Consider the following 12,565-nt stretch of genomic DNA (forward strand, 5'->3'; position numbering starts at 1 on the left):
GAACCCGCGGGCTCAGGCAATCCACTCACCTCAGCCCCCCAAAGGCGCGGGATTACAGGCTGAGCCACCGAGCCCGGCTTATTTATTATTTATTTATTTATTCTTGAGTTGGAGTCTCACTCTGTCACCCAGGCTGGAGTACAGTGGCATACTCATGGCCACCACAGCCTCAACCTGCTGGGCTCAGGCGACCCTTCTGTCTCAATCTTCCAAGTAGCTGGAACTGCAGGCACGCGTCACTACACCCGGTTAATTTTTTGATGTACTGTAAAGATGAGGTCTCATCAAGCTGCCCAGGCTGGTCTCAAACCCATGGGCTCAGGCAATCCTTTCACCTCTGCCTCCCAAAAGTGCTGGGATTATAGGCGTGAGCCACCTTGCCCAGCCAATATCCCTCTTTTTAAAACCTTCAGATTTATTGTACTGTATCAATTTATCCTCATTTTCTAAAATTACAAAAATAGTAGATCACAGTTATTTTGAGGGTTTAAAATTTTTTAATGTAGAGAAAAATTTCAAACTTTTTTTTACTATTTATTTATTTATTTAGAGTTGGGATTTCACTCTGTCGCTCAGGCTGGAGTGCATTGGCACGCTCACGGCCACCGCAGCCTCGACCTACTTGACTTAGGTGAATCTTCTGCCTCAGCTTTCCAAAATAGCTGGAACTACAGATGCATGTCACCACACCCGGCTAATTTTTGTGATTTATTGTAGAGACAAGGTCTCACCAAGTTGCCCAGGCTGGTCTCAAACTCCCAGGCTCAGGCAATCCTCCTGCCTTGGATTGCTGAAGTGCTGGGATTACAGGCTGAGCCAGCACACCCAGCCTAAACCTTTTAATGTGTCTTACAAATTATTCCCCCATTCTCTTGTTTTCTTTTTATCTGCTGTTTTAGTCATTCACTATACTGAACAATCAGATTCTTATTTAATTGTTTCTGTTTGTCTTTACCTCTACAGTTCTATCTACTGGTTTTAAGAATAATCTCCCGCCGGGCTCGGTGGCTCAGCCTGTAATCCCAGCGCTTTGGGAGGCTGAGGTGAGTGGACTGCCTGAGCCCGCGGGTTCGAGATCCGCCTGGGCAACTTGGCGAGACCTCATCTCTTTAGTTTATCAGAAAACTAAAGAGTATTTGACATCTTCCTCTGGCTATGTTCCTCACATAAACTTTTTTTAAAAAAACACATTTTCATTTAGAGTCATAGCAAAATGTTTATGTTATCAAGAGTTAATATTTAGCCAAATTTCAACAGAATTTCCTCCCCCAACATTTCTAAAATCAGGAGTCAGCACATCAAATTATTTGAGTAAAATAAAATAACTTAGATTTTTAAAATCTTGCCCATACATCTAAATTCCATTTTTTAAAATCACCTGTTTCCCAGCTAATTCTATATAGTGTGTAAAGGACACTAAATGACAATAGCTTTAACCACTCCATCACAAATATAGATGGTACCCACTTATGATGGTTTGGTTTACTAGTTTTAAACACTATGAAGCTGTAAAAGCGATATGCATTCAGTAGAAACAATACATTGAGTACCAGTTTGCTCCCCAAAACAACTACTCCCTTACCCTTGGACCTAATGCCTTCCTGTAGGTTCTTTGATAAGCACAAAAGCCATATACTTTTCATTCTATTTTTTTATAAGATTATTATAGGTATACAGTACCTAGTAACTACTCAATAAGTAAGTGAATTACCAGGAAAGGCCTACTTTTGTAATAATCTCACTTTAGGGAAAATGAAAATTAGAACAAGCCTTAAACAATCACTCTTGCTAGCAAAAAGCACCATGGATTCAGTACTGTACCTTCAGTTCCTGTTTGGGCTCCACGTTCTTTATGGTTGTATAATACACATGGTGGCCATACTGGTAAGCCACTAGATTCTGCTCCAGGTGATTCTGGGCTGGACGTACAAACATCATCCAGTTACAAAGGGTCTCATCAGATAACTCAAACCATAGGTCTTCATGCAAATCCCTGTCTTTTCTGTCCCCTTTATCAAGAGAAACCTGGAACCAAAGAGAAAGTAAAAAGCCACACCAAAAAAATAAACAAAACCTTCCATTTGATATGCATTAATGTCATAATGTACAAAATATTGCTTTTTGAATTAACCATACATCCTGATTCTTTCCTTTGTATCTACAAAGATACTGGAATTGTGGCTTGCCAAATGTAAAAGAGAAAATATACTTTCTGAAGTCTCACCTGTAGGAGAATTACCTGATAAAATCAAAAAATTAACCAGCTAATTGCGTGGCTTTAGCTAATAGTTTGCAAAACTAACATGGCCCCAAAATGCTATAAATAAACAAAAAAATGCAGGCAAAATACTCTCCAGTTCATCACAACTTGCCTCCTTTTGGAATTTAAATGCATTATTTAAAATATGCTGCCCAGAGATGGGTGGTTCTCTTCAAAAAGTAGTATTCTTGCTTGGAGATCTTGAGCATTCACCAAAGAAACCCCCATGACAGCATCTGATTTGTCAAAAAACACACCCCAAATATTCACCCTTCCCACTATCCTTTCTTAGTTCTCCAGAGTGGCTTTCCAAGAAATGGAGAGCAGACAGGGTTGGATAGAAGCAAAAGCATCAGATGTAAAGAACAAGATCAATATAAATATTCTTTAACATACAGTGAACTATTCTTTAATGAAAGATTCAACAGGACAGACCTGTTTCAAAATTGAAAAATGGGCCAAGTATGGTGGCTCATGTTTGTAATCCCAACACTTTGGGAGGCTAAGGAAAGAGGACTGCCTAAGCCCAGGAGTTTGAGTTTGAGACCAGTCTGAGTAGCATAATAAGACCTCGTCTCTATTTAAAAAAAAAAAATCAAAAAATTAGCCAGGCATGATGGTGAGCACCTATAGTCCCAGCTGCTTGGGAGACTAAGATGGAAGGATCACCTCAGCCCAGGAGATAGAGGCTGCAGTAAGTCCTGATTGTGCCACTGCACTCAGCCTGGGTGACAGATTGAGACCTCAACTCAAAACAACAAAAAAAAAGAAAAATGGTTTTCCTGCAAACATTACTGGCACATAGTACATTACATAAGTCTACATGATTCTCTTTGTATTCCAGTCAAAGTTATTTTTAAAAAGGAAGAAATAGGCTGTCAAAGCTCCTGTTGTGAGTTAAACTCCCCCTCAAAATCCATGTTGAAGTCCTGACCCCCTAGTACCTCAGAATGTGACTGCATTTGGAGACAGGGCTTTTAAAAGGGTAATAAAATTAAAATAAGGTCCTAGGGGAAGCCCTAATTCAGCATGACTGGTCCTTATAAGAAGAGGAGATTAGTACATGGATATGCACAAGACTGTGAGGACACAGTGAGCAGAAGGTGGCCATCTACAGACCAAGGAGAGAGACTACGGAAGAAACCAAGCTGACCAACACCTTGATCTCTAATTTCTAGCTTCCAGAACTGTAAGAAAATAAATTTCTGCTATTTAACCCTCCCAGTTGGTGGTGTTTTATTATGGCAGCCCTAGCAAATAACGATAGCCCCTAAAAACTACCCTCAGAATTATTCATATAATGTCTTAGGGGACTAAGACAGCAATCTCCATTTTATTGCTGTGAGAGGAAAAGTTTCCATTTGAAACAAATTAAGAAAATATTTGAAACAAATTAAGAAATACACTAGCAAACAATCGCTATGAAATTGAAATAAGAGACTCAGTAGAAAAATAAGTGCTCCTTAGAAAACTGTTAAAGAGCAAAAATGAACTATGATAAAGCATAAATTACCTTTAGATGAATATAACAGTCTTTCAGCTCAGATCCCCTGACGAGGGGTCCCTCCACAGGGCCAAACTGGGTACGCTTAGGGATGCGCCTTTTGGAGAACACTCCTCCAAGGAACCTGTCTATGTAGAGCACCAGGGGGAGACTCGCTCTTGCTCGGGTGAGCACGGGCCGGTTGGGGATCGGATGTAATGGGCCATGCTTTGGGCACACTGAAGAATGTGCATTATTACACTCCTCACACCCTACAAAAGAAAGAAAGGCTTCAAGAAAAGTCAAATTTCTCAGCGTAACTTGATCTCAGGTAAAAAGTTCTGACCTGAAAAATCCCCAAGTTTTCAAGCCAAAATTCAATTAACTCCTACAATGGCACTATCCATTCAATTGCAATACATTAGCTTTCACAGACCAATAAAAATCCTGTCATTTTCCTCTAAAATCAGGCAGAATTTGCTTATGCCTGCCAAAAATCATTTGCAGGCTGTGACTTATTTCTCCGCAGGATAGTAACTCGAATAGTGGCCACTAAATTTGCAAATCAATTACGTCTGAAAAGGAAAAAGAGCTTATTAGGCTAAATGTGGTAAAATCTGATGAGACAAAATAGTGAATTTTATAGCATGCAAATTATATCTCAATAAAGCTATATGAGAAAGAAAAAAAAAACCCTGACAATACTGTTGAATCAATTTTCTCAAAGGGAGTTACAGAAGTCTCATTATCTCAGCATGTCTAACTCAAACAGAAAAAGTGCTGAACAGTTTGTGGGTTCAATGCATACTGTCTGATGATAATGCTAGAATGAATGAATTCAGAATTCCATCCTTCATTCACTTGTATGGCACAGTTAGCCCAGCCCTGACAGGCCATGTATTTTAACTCATCCCAGAGGTACTCAGTTTGTGCCAATCCAGCCACAGTCACTCCCTCATTGCCCGGAGAACTCATCTGTAAGCCGACTGCCAGAACTAGATATGCACAGCCACAAAAGAGGAAGTGACTGCACCAACAGAGATAATGTCCGTGACCCTTAACAAGTTTAATTAGCCAAACATGCTTTTACCCCACCCCAGCTATGTGGTGGCTTGATTTAGGAAATAGGTAATTGCAACTTCTACAACTCTCAAATAATGTATTTGTATTAGTAGATAGAAGATAAAGTGAATTCCTGAACATTTGACTTGGGAGTTGGCTTGAAAATATGTGAATTAAAGGAAAAATAAAATGAGGAAGTTCTCTGTTGGTTTCAGATTAGATGTAGAGCTGAACACTGGGCCCAAGCAGATAGGTTTTACCACCACCACACAGATGGTCCAGGAGAAATAGGGTGACACCATAAAGTTCTGAAGAGCCTCAGTAACCCAAATAAATGAGGTAAACAATTTGCCATGTGAGCATGAAAATCAGTGGAAAAAGACAACGCTTTGGTAGGTAGAAGCAGATCCCCCAGCAGGCAGAACAGAGGCAGTCAGGTGTGGTGGTTGACCAAGGGCACCACCATGAGGACAGACCACCTGAGCTGAAATTTTGACTCTCTACTTACTAGCATGACCTTGGGAAAGCTACCTGCCCTATGAGACTGTATGAGACTAAATGAGGTAGTAAGTGCAGAGCACTTACGTCTGGGATAGAATAAGCATCTTAAAAAGGTTATTGTGGCCAGGTGCAATGGCTCACACCTACAATTCCAGCACTTTGGGAGGCGGAGGCGGAGGCAAGAGGATTGCCTGAGCTCAGGGGTCTGAGACCAGCCTTAGCAACATGGCAAGACCTCATCTTTACAATAAATCAAAAAATTAGCAGAGTGTGGTGGCGCATGCTTGTGGTTCCAGCTTCTTGGAAGGCTGAGGCGAAAAGATCACCTGAACCCAGCAGGTCAAGGCTACAGTGGTCATGAAAATGCCACTGCATTCCAGCCTGGGTGACAGAGTAAGACCCCGACTCAAAAAAAAAAGGTAATTGTGAAAGAGATAAAGCAACAAAACAAACATGTTAAAGCTGAAATGGCTGAATAGTCTAGGTTTGGGCAAATTTACCAGAGTTTTTACCAAAAAAGCTGATGTTCTAGTATCAGAGAGACGTAGGCTTAGATGCCTGATCCCCGTCTCGTCCCTGTGTAGCCCCAAGCATGCTGCCTAGCCTCTTCTGAACTTAAGTTTACTCAATAGTAAAACTGGAAAACAAACAAAAGTGTCAGTACCTCCATCACAGGGCTGTTGTGAAGGTCAAGCGAGATGATGTGTGCAGAGCACGCAGCACGGTGGTTGGATGTGGCAAGGACTAATGCATGGGAACTACTTTCAAACTCACCACACCCTTGCAAGAAAGGGCACACAGCTTCCTCAAGTGGCTAGTGCCCACACTTACATAAGTCATGTGGGTCAAAAGGCCGGGGCGGGTCTGGCTCCCAATCATCCAGATCTGTGTCTTCACCATCTTCTTCCTCATCTTCCTCAGTATCCTCATCCTCATCCTCGTCCTCCTCCTCTTTTGCCTCCAGTCTACCTATAGGGGTCTGCAGAGTTGCCAAAGGGTCGGAACCATCCACACTCTCGATTGAGGGTAACACCTGGTTATGCACTGGTAACGAAGCCTGGGCACAAGTGTAAGGCACACAGTGAGCAGATGCCTGCTTTCAGTTAGCTGGTATACACACACACTCACACACACACAAAGTGCAAGGTTTTGGTGGAATCTAATCTTCACACTCATTCCCTTCAAGGCCCCGGAAAAATGATTTCCATCCAAGGATGTGAGGAGTCTGACTTCATTTTTAACACCTGACTGACTGTTAACAGCTTTTAAGCATCAGCCCTCCCTCTTTCCCTTCTGCCCACACCCGGGCAGGCTGATAAGAAAGCATAGGTGTTCCCTCACTGGGTGTCAGTGGGAGATTCAAACTTAGCAAGGCTCTGACACGTGTTCTATCCTCAACCTCTTAAACTCAATACAACTTAGTCTCCTTTCTGGTCTCACTCAAGCCACTTCATATTTGCTTGAGAGGTCTGTCCTGTCTCCCCAGAAACTTCAAACGTGTAAGCCACAGACCTTTCCATGGCCTCTTGGTGTATGCTTGGAGAATCATCAGTCCCCACGTGTGAACTAAACCTGGTGTGGGGTCCCTCCTGCTTTTCCAGAGGCCACAACGAAGGGGAGGTAATGAGTTGACCTATCTTCAAACACTTCACTTTTACAACTAAACCCAGGTGCAACACCTAGTTGCCAAAATTCATTGGCTAACTTTTTAACACTTTTTAACACTTTTTAACACTTTTTAACACTTTTTAACTTTTTAACACTTCAGAAAGGCTGAGGTTAAATAAGAATGAAAGAGATGCCTATTTGTTTCATCATGCTGCAGTCAGAGCCTTGCAAATAAAACACAGTTCGGGTTATGTATGCTATCTTATCCAATCACTGATGGAAAATAAATGGTACCTTAAAAAGTTACCTTGCCTCCAACCTAAGTGTTATAGGGTTATATACTATCCCAGGTTCCTTTTATTCAATCTTATTCTTCCTGCTCATTTCCCAACATTCCTCAGCCTCTGCTTCCACATTTCACTACCTCGAAAGGCAGCCCGAACCATTCTGGAACATTCTATAACAGTTTCTGTGGCATTTAGATCTTCCAGGCATTGGTCGGGGTCTGGGACTTCCCTTTAGAGGTAGGCAGAATAACTCTAACCCTTCTGCCACATGGATCAAATATTTGAGGACCAAAAACCTCTAACTCATTCAATCATTTCTCACATGGGCAAACATCCAGCTTCCTGAGCATCCTGTTGTCTTCATTTATTCCTTAGGGGATAACACCTTTTTATTAATATATATCATCAGACTGTCATCTGAACTATTCTATTGCAGACCCATCTTGAACTTGCGGATAACAAAAATTCCTGAGTCCTCCCTCCCCAAAAGTGCTATTAAACAAGTTTCCCCTCCTCAGCACTTAAATAACTGATTTTTATTTAAATGAGGAATTTTGCATTTTTCTCTGGTAAATTTCATGTCATTACTGTAATCTGTTCTTCCAGTCTGTCAAGATCTTTTAGAACCTTGATTCTGACATCTCACACAATAGCTCTCCAGCTCTCTTTCATAACTTTGTACTCACTGCCAAACACCATCTACTTTGGTGATAAGTATGCATTTGCATTTGAGCCCATCTTGCCTCTCCAACTGTATCTCAGAGAAGTAGACCATAAGCTTAGATATCAGATAGATTTAGTGTAAAATCCTGGCCCAGATGCTTAGCAAGTTACTAAACTCTGAATCTCAGTTTCTCTATCTGGAAAATGGACACAGTAATACACACCTTAGGTTGTTGTGAGAATTAAGTGACATATGTTTATATAAGGCCAGTAGTAGTGTCTAGCACTTAGTGTTTAGCATTAATAATAATTATCATGGTAAGTTCTTTAAGGACCAAAAGGACATCATATATTTCCTCCTTAACCTAAAGAGACTGCTAAGCATGAAACAGGTGTTCAGTGAAGATTAATTCATTGAAATATATTTGGCCCTTTAGAAAATGACACCAATGCCTTAAGGAATCTTAACAAATTTTTTGCTGCTAGTTACAGCAACATCCTTTTTCTGTTGTGCATTTAAATCTAAGAACTTTGGGACTAGCAGTAGTGGGAAACTGTCGGGGGGGGGAGGTGGGATTGGCAGTTGAGGGAAACTGCTAGGGAGGGAGTGGCAGACCTCATTAACAAGGGTACGTGCCTGCCTAATCAACGTTTGCTGTATACCTAAACCTGAATTGTATCCCACATCTTTATAATTTAAAAAAATCTAAGAACTTCTTAAACTCTATGAAAAAACAGCATTGAGTGTATTTATTGAGAGCCTGACCTGCTACAGCAGCGTAAGACCACTGCCCAATTTTGGAAACATATAATCTCCAGAAAGCAGGTAAAATCAGCTACCTCAAACAGCATCTTCATGTTTTAAAATGCACTCATTTAAGCCGGGCTCGGTGGCTCAGCCTGTAATCCTGTGCCTTGGGAGGCTAAGGTGAGTGGATTGCCTGAGCCCGCGGGTTCGAGACCCGCCTGGGCAACTTGGTGAGACCTCATCTCTACAATAAATCAAAAATTAGCCAGGCGTGGTAGCACGCGCCTGAGTTCCAACTACTTGGAAGGCTGGTGTGGAAGGATCGCTGGAGCCCAGCAGGTCAAGGCTGCGGTGGCCGGGAGCGGCCACTGCACTCCAGTCTGGGCGACAGAGTGAGACTCCAACTCAAAAAATAATAATAAAAATAAAATAAAATAAAACGCACTCATTTAACCAAGAACCCAGACTTTTAACTGACATTCCATCTCTTTAATTGGGCCTTTTCAGAAAGTTTTAATGTGGGAGGACAAAATTCTGGGAGATGCTTCTGCCTTGGTTTCAATAAAAACAGCACAAAATACTCTTTGAGAATGATGACGCCACAAGGGAAAGAGTAAAGGACTTCTGGCAGTGCTGTGGCCACTCCCCAACCTCCTCACCAGATCCTACAAGGAAGTCACTTCATTCTCATCACCATCTTGGAGCATACTTTACAATACTGCCCTCTATTCTAAGCCACTTAAATTTTATGTCAGTGTTAGTAATGAGTGTTATCACACACTGAACAAACTAAAGCTTATATGCACCTCTATTCCTCATAAATTCCTTATCTCTCTGCAGAGTCAACCTGAAAGAATAAATTCAGCAGTTCAGAGTTATTCTAGTGAAACCGAGTTGTATTTTTCCCCAACAGATGTGTTAGAAAGACTCTGGTTCAGCAAGGTTACTGCTGGCTTCTCGCCACTGCTGAGAAAACTGACATCAAAATAATACCAACAACTTTCATCTCCCCCATGCTGGAACTCTCCCAACAGACTGTGGCAAAGGAAAGGCTTAAACACTTCAGCATTGTCTTTAAGGGCTGATGCTAAAGCAGAGGCTGAATATATACCAGAATCATACTATTGAAAAGGAATGAAAGGCCGGGTGTGGTGGCTCATGCCTATAATCCCAGCACTTTGGGAGGCTGAGGTAAGAGAATTGCCTGAGTCCACGGGTTCAAGACCAGCCTGGGCAACATGATGAGACCTTATCTCTACAATAAATCAAGAAAAATTAGTCGGGCATGGTGGCAAGTGTCTGTAGTTCCAGCTACTTGGAAGGTTGAGGTGGAAGGATCACCTGAGCCTACCAGGTAGAGGCCGCAGTGGCCGTGAGCCTGCCACTGCACTCCAGCCTGGGCAACAGAGTGAGACTCTGATTCAAAAAAAGAAGAAAAAAAAAAAAAGAAAAGAAAAGGAATGAAAAGAGTTGATGACAATCATTTCTAGGTAAGAACTGTATATTTCTAAACAGCACAGGCCTCAACACACAGTAGGCATGCATTACAAATTTGCTTAATGAATAAATAACTCAAATTCGTCTGGCATTTACTGAGTGCTAGGCATATGTTTTAATTCCTTTGAGGTCAGGTAATGCTATCCCACAGCTCCTAAGTGACAGAGACAAACTTTAAATTCTGACTCTGCACTGCTTTTTCCACTACATCACAATGGACCCTAAGGAATTCCATCTATTCTAGAAGGGCAGTAGAGCAGATAAACATCACCCACACACTTTGAATACCTGAGCAAAAATGTAACCACACATGCTCCTGAAGTCATAGCCAGGTAGTAAGTGGGTATGCAATGTGTGGCTGTTTTACTTAGAATAAAAAGAATACAAAGCAAAAACTATTTTAATCCTGTGCATTTTATCAAATATGGTAAAACACAGTAAAAAGAAAATGAATTTGTTAAACTTATGGCATATAAAAGTTTTCCTACCCACTTATTACAACACTCTGTAATTATTTCTGAAACTGCATAATGCACTTCAAGATATAATTTATCTGAGAAGTGAAATATGAAACTATACTGGACAGCAATAAACATAACAGAATGCTTCCTGATTCCTACTGAGACCCAATTATCAGTGCAGCATATTTCCTTCTCAGTGTGTGGGGACTCACACATGTTCATTTTCAAAAAACAAAGAAGAAACTGTGCTTCTGTGTCTGGAGCCTACTGATGCCTTTCTTAAGAGGATGAAAAGGGCTTCAAGCAGATTTTGCCCCCACTAAAAGCAATTGAAAATTGTTCCTTTTGGCTAAGAAAAAAAAAGTATCCATCATCTGTGTTAAACCTTCACTCCAACTTTCTATCCAAAATTTATCCAGGTCACCGAATAAACTGACAACCGCTGAGGTGTTATACCCAGAAATAAAAACGGTGCTGGTGGAGAGGAAACTGCAATGAAGAAAGATGCTAAGCCGATAGTTAAGCTGCCCTGTAATGCCAGGCTCATGGGGCTATCTGACTACAACATTCCTTTTGTACAAAACATGAAATAAGCAGATTGTTTCTGGAGATGGGAAAAGATGAAGAGAACTTTGAGGTGCAAATAGCAACAAAACCTTTAATTAAAACTATGCCTTAATGGTAAAACAACAAAATGTCACCTATCAGATTGGCAACATTTGAAAAGAATGCAAATACCCAATGTGGTAAAAGTGCATAGAGATGAGCACTCTCATATACTATGTTATTGGTAGAAACATAAATATTTTCAATACCGGAACAGCAATTCAGAAAGTCAAGTATCAAAATAATTTCCCCATTTATAAGGACAAATTTCAAACATATACCATATAAAGAGAATAGTATGGTAAACCTCACATACCCATCACTCAGCTCAACAACATCAACTCATGGCCAATCTTATTTCAACTAATCTCCCACCCACTTTTTCCCTCACTAGATTATTCTGAAGCAAAACCTAGACATTATACATTTTGTAAATAGTTTAGCATATATCTCTAAAAGAAAATGACTTTTATAAATTTGTTTAGAGTTGGTTTGTTCAAATCAGGATCCAAACAAGGTCTACCTACATATTGCTTCTGACTGATATATCCCTAAAGTCTTCTTTAGTAAAGTCTCCTTACATAAAGCTCCCTTCCTCATTTTTTCCCTTGTAATTTATTTGTGAAAGAAACCAGGCCATTAGTCCCAGAGAGTTTCCTGTACACTAGATTTTGCTAATTGCATTCTTGCATGTCTTTCAATTTGTTCCATTTTGTCTACCATGCTTCCTATAAACTGGTAGTTGAATCTAGAGACTTGATTAGATTCCAGTTCAATTTTTGGGGAAGAAGAATACTTCACACATGGCATAATGCATTAGGAAGCACACAATACCAAGAGACCCCTAATGAATATGGTTGTCTCTCTTTTTGTGATATTAAGAGTGTTCAGAGGGTTAAGTTGTTATCATGCTGATCTATGCATTATTAAGTTTCTTGTCAACTTTTTCCTGATAATTTCAGACTGATGTTGATAGTCATTGCCTAGATCCATGTTTTATTAGGGATGCTTTTAAAATGGTGATATTCTAAGTCAATCATCCCCTTTTTTATTTATTAGTTGGAATGCTTCTGTAAAGAAATTTCCCTCAGCCAGGCATGGTAGCTCACACCTGTAATCCCAGCACATTGGGAGACCAAGGCATGAGGAATGGTTGAATCCAAGAGTTTGAGGTCAACGTGGGCAACATAGTGAGACCTTGTCTCTACAAAAAAATGAAAAAGTTAGCTGGGCATGGTGACACGAGCCTGTAGTCCCAGCTACTCGGGAAGCCGAGGCAGAGGCATCACCTGAATCCAGGTCAATCAAGGCTGTGATGAGCCGTGATTGTGTCATAGAACTCCAGCCTGGGCAACAGAGGGAAACACAACTTTTTTTTTTTTTTTTTTT

At 40.8% G+C, this 12,565-nt stretch overlaps 1 protein-coding gene across 2 annotated transcripts in view; it reads right to left on the minus strand.

Moving 5' to 3' along the window:
- PRDM10 (PR/SET domain 10) overlaps positions 1-12,565 on the minus strand; it is a 57,497-nt gene that overhangs the window by 35,848 nt on the left and 9,084 nt on the right. For both annotated transcript variants that reach the window (XM_008065908.2, XM_008065907.2), the window contains exons 4-6: positions 6,138-6,363; positions 3,774-4,015; positions 1,822-2,025 (exon numbers count right to left, since the gene is read on the minus strand). In XM_008065908.2, coding sequence (XP_008064099.1) covers positions 1,822-2,025; positions 3,774-4,015; positions 6,138-6,363 — 672 coding nt within the window. The remainder of the gene's footprint in view (positions 1-1,821; positions 2,026-3,773; positions 4,016-6,137; positions 6,364-12,565) is intronic.

The sequence above is a fragment of the Carlito syrichta genome, unplaced genomic scaffold (assembly GCF_000164805.1).
Source record: "Carlito syrichta isolate Samal-C Ts95f unplaced genomic scaffold, Tarsius_syrichta-2.0.1 Scaffold308820, whole genome shotgun sequence".
In the NCBI taxonomy this organism is placed as follows: domain Eukaryota; kingdom Metazoa; phylum Chordata; class Mammalia; order Primates; family Tarsiidae; genus Carlito; species Carlito syrichta.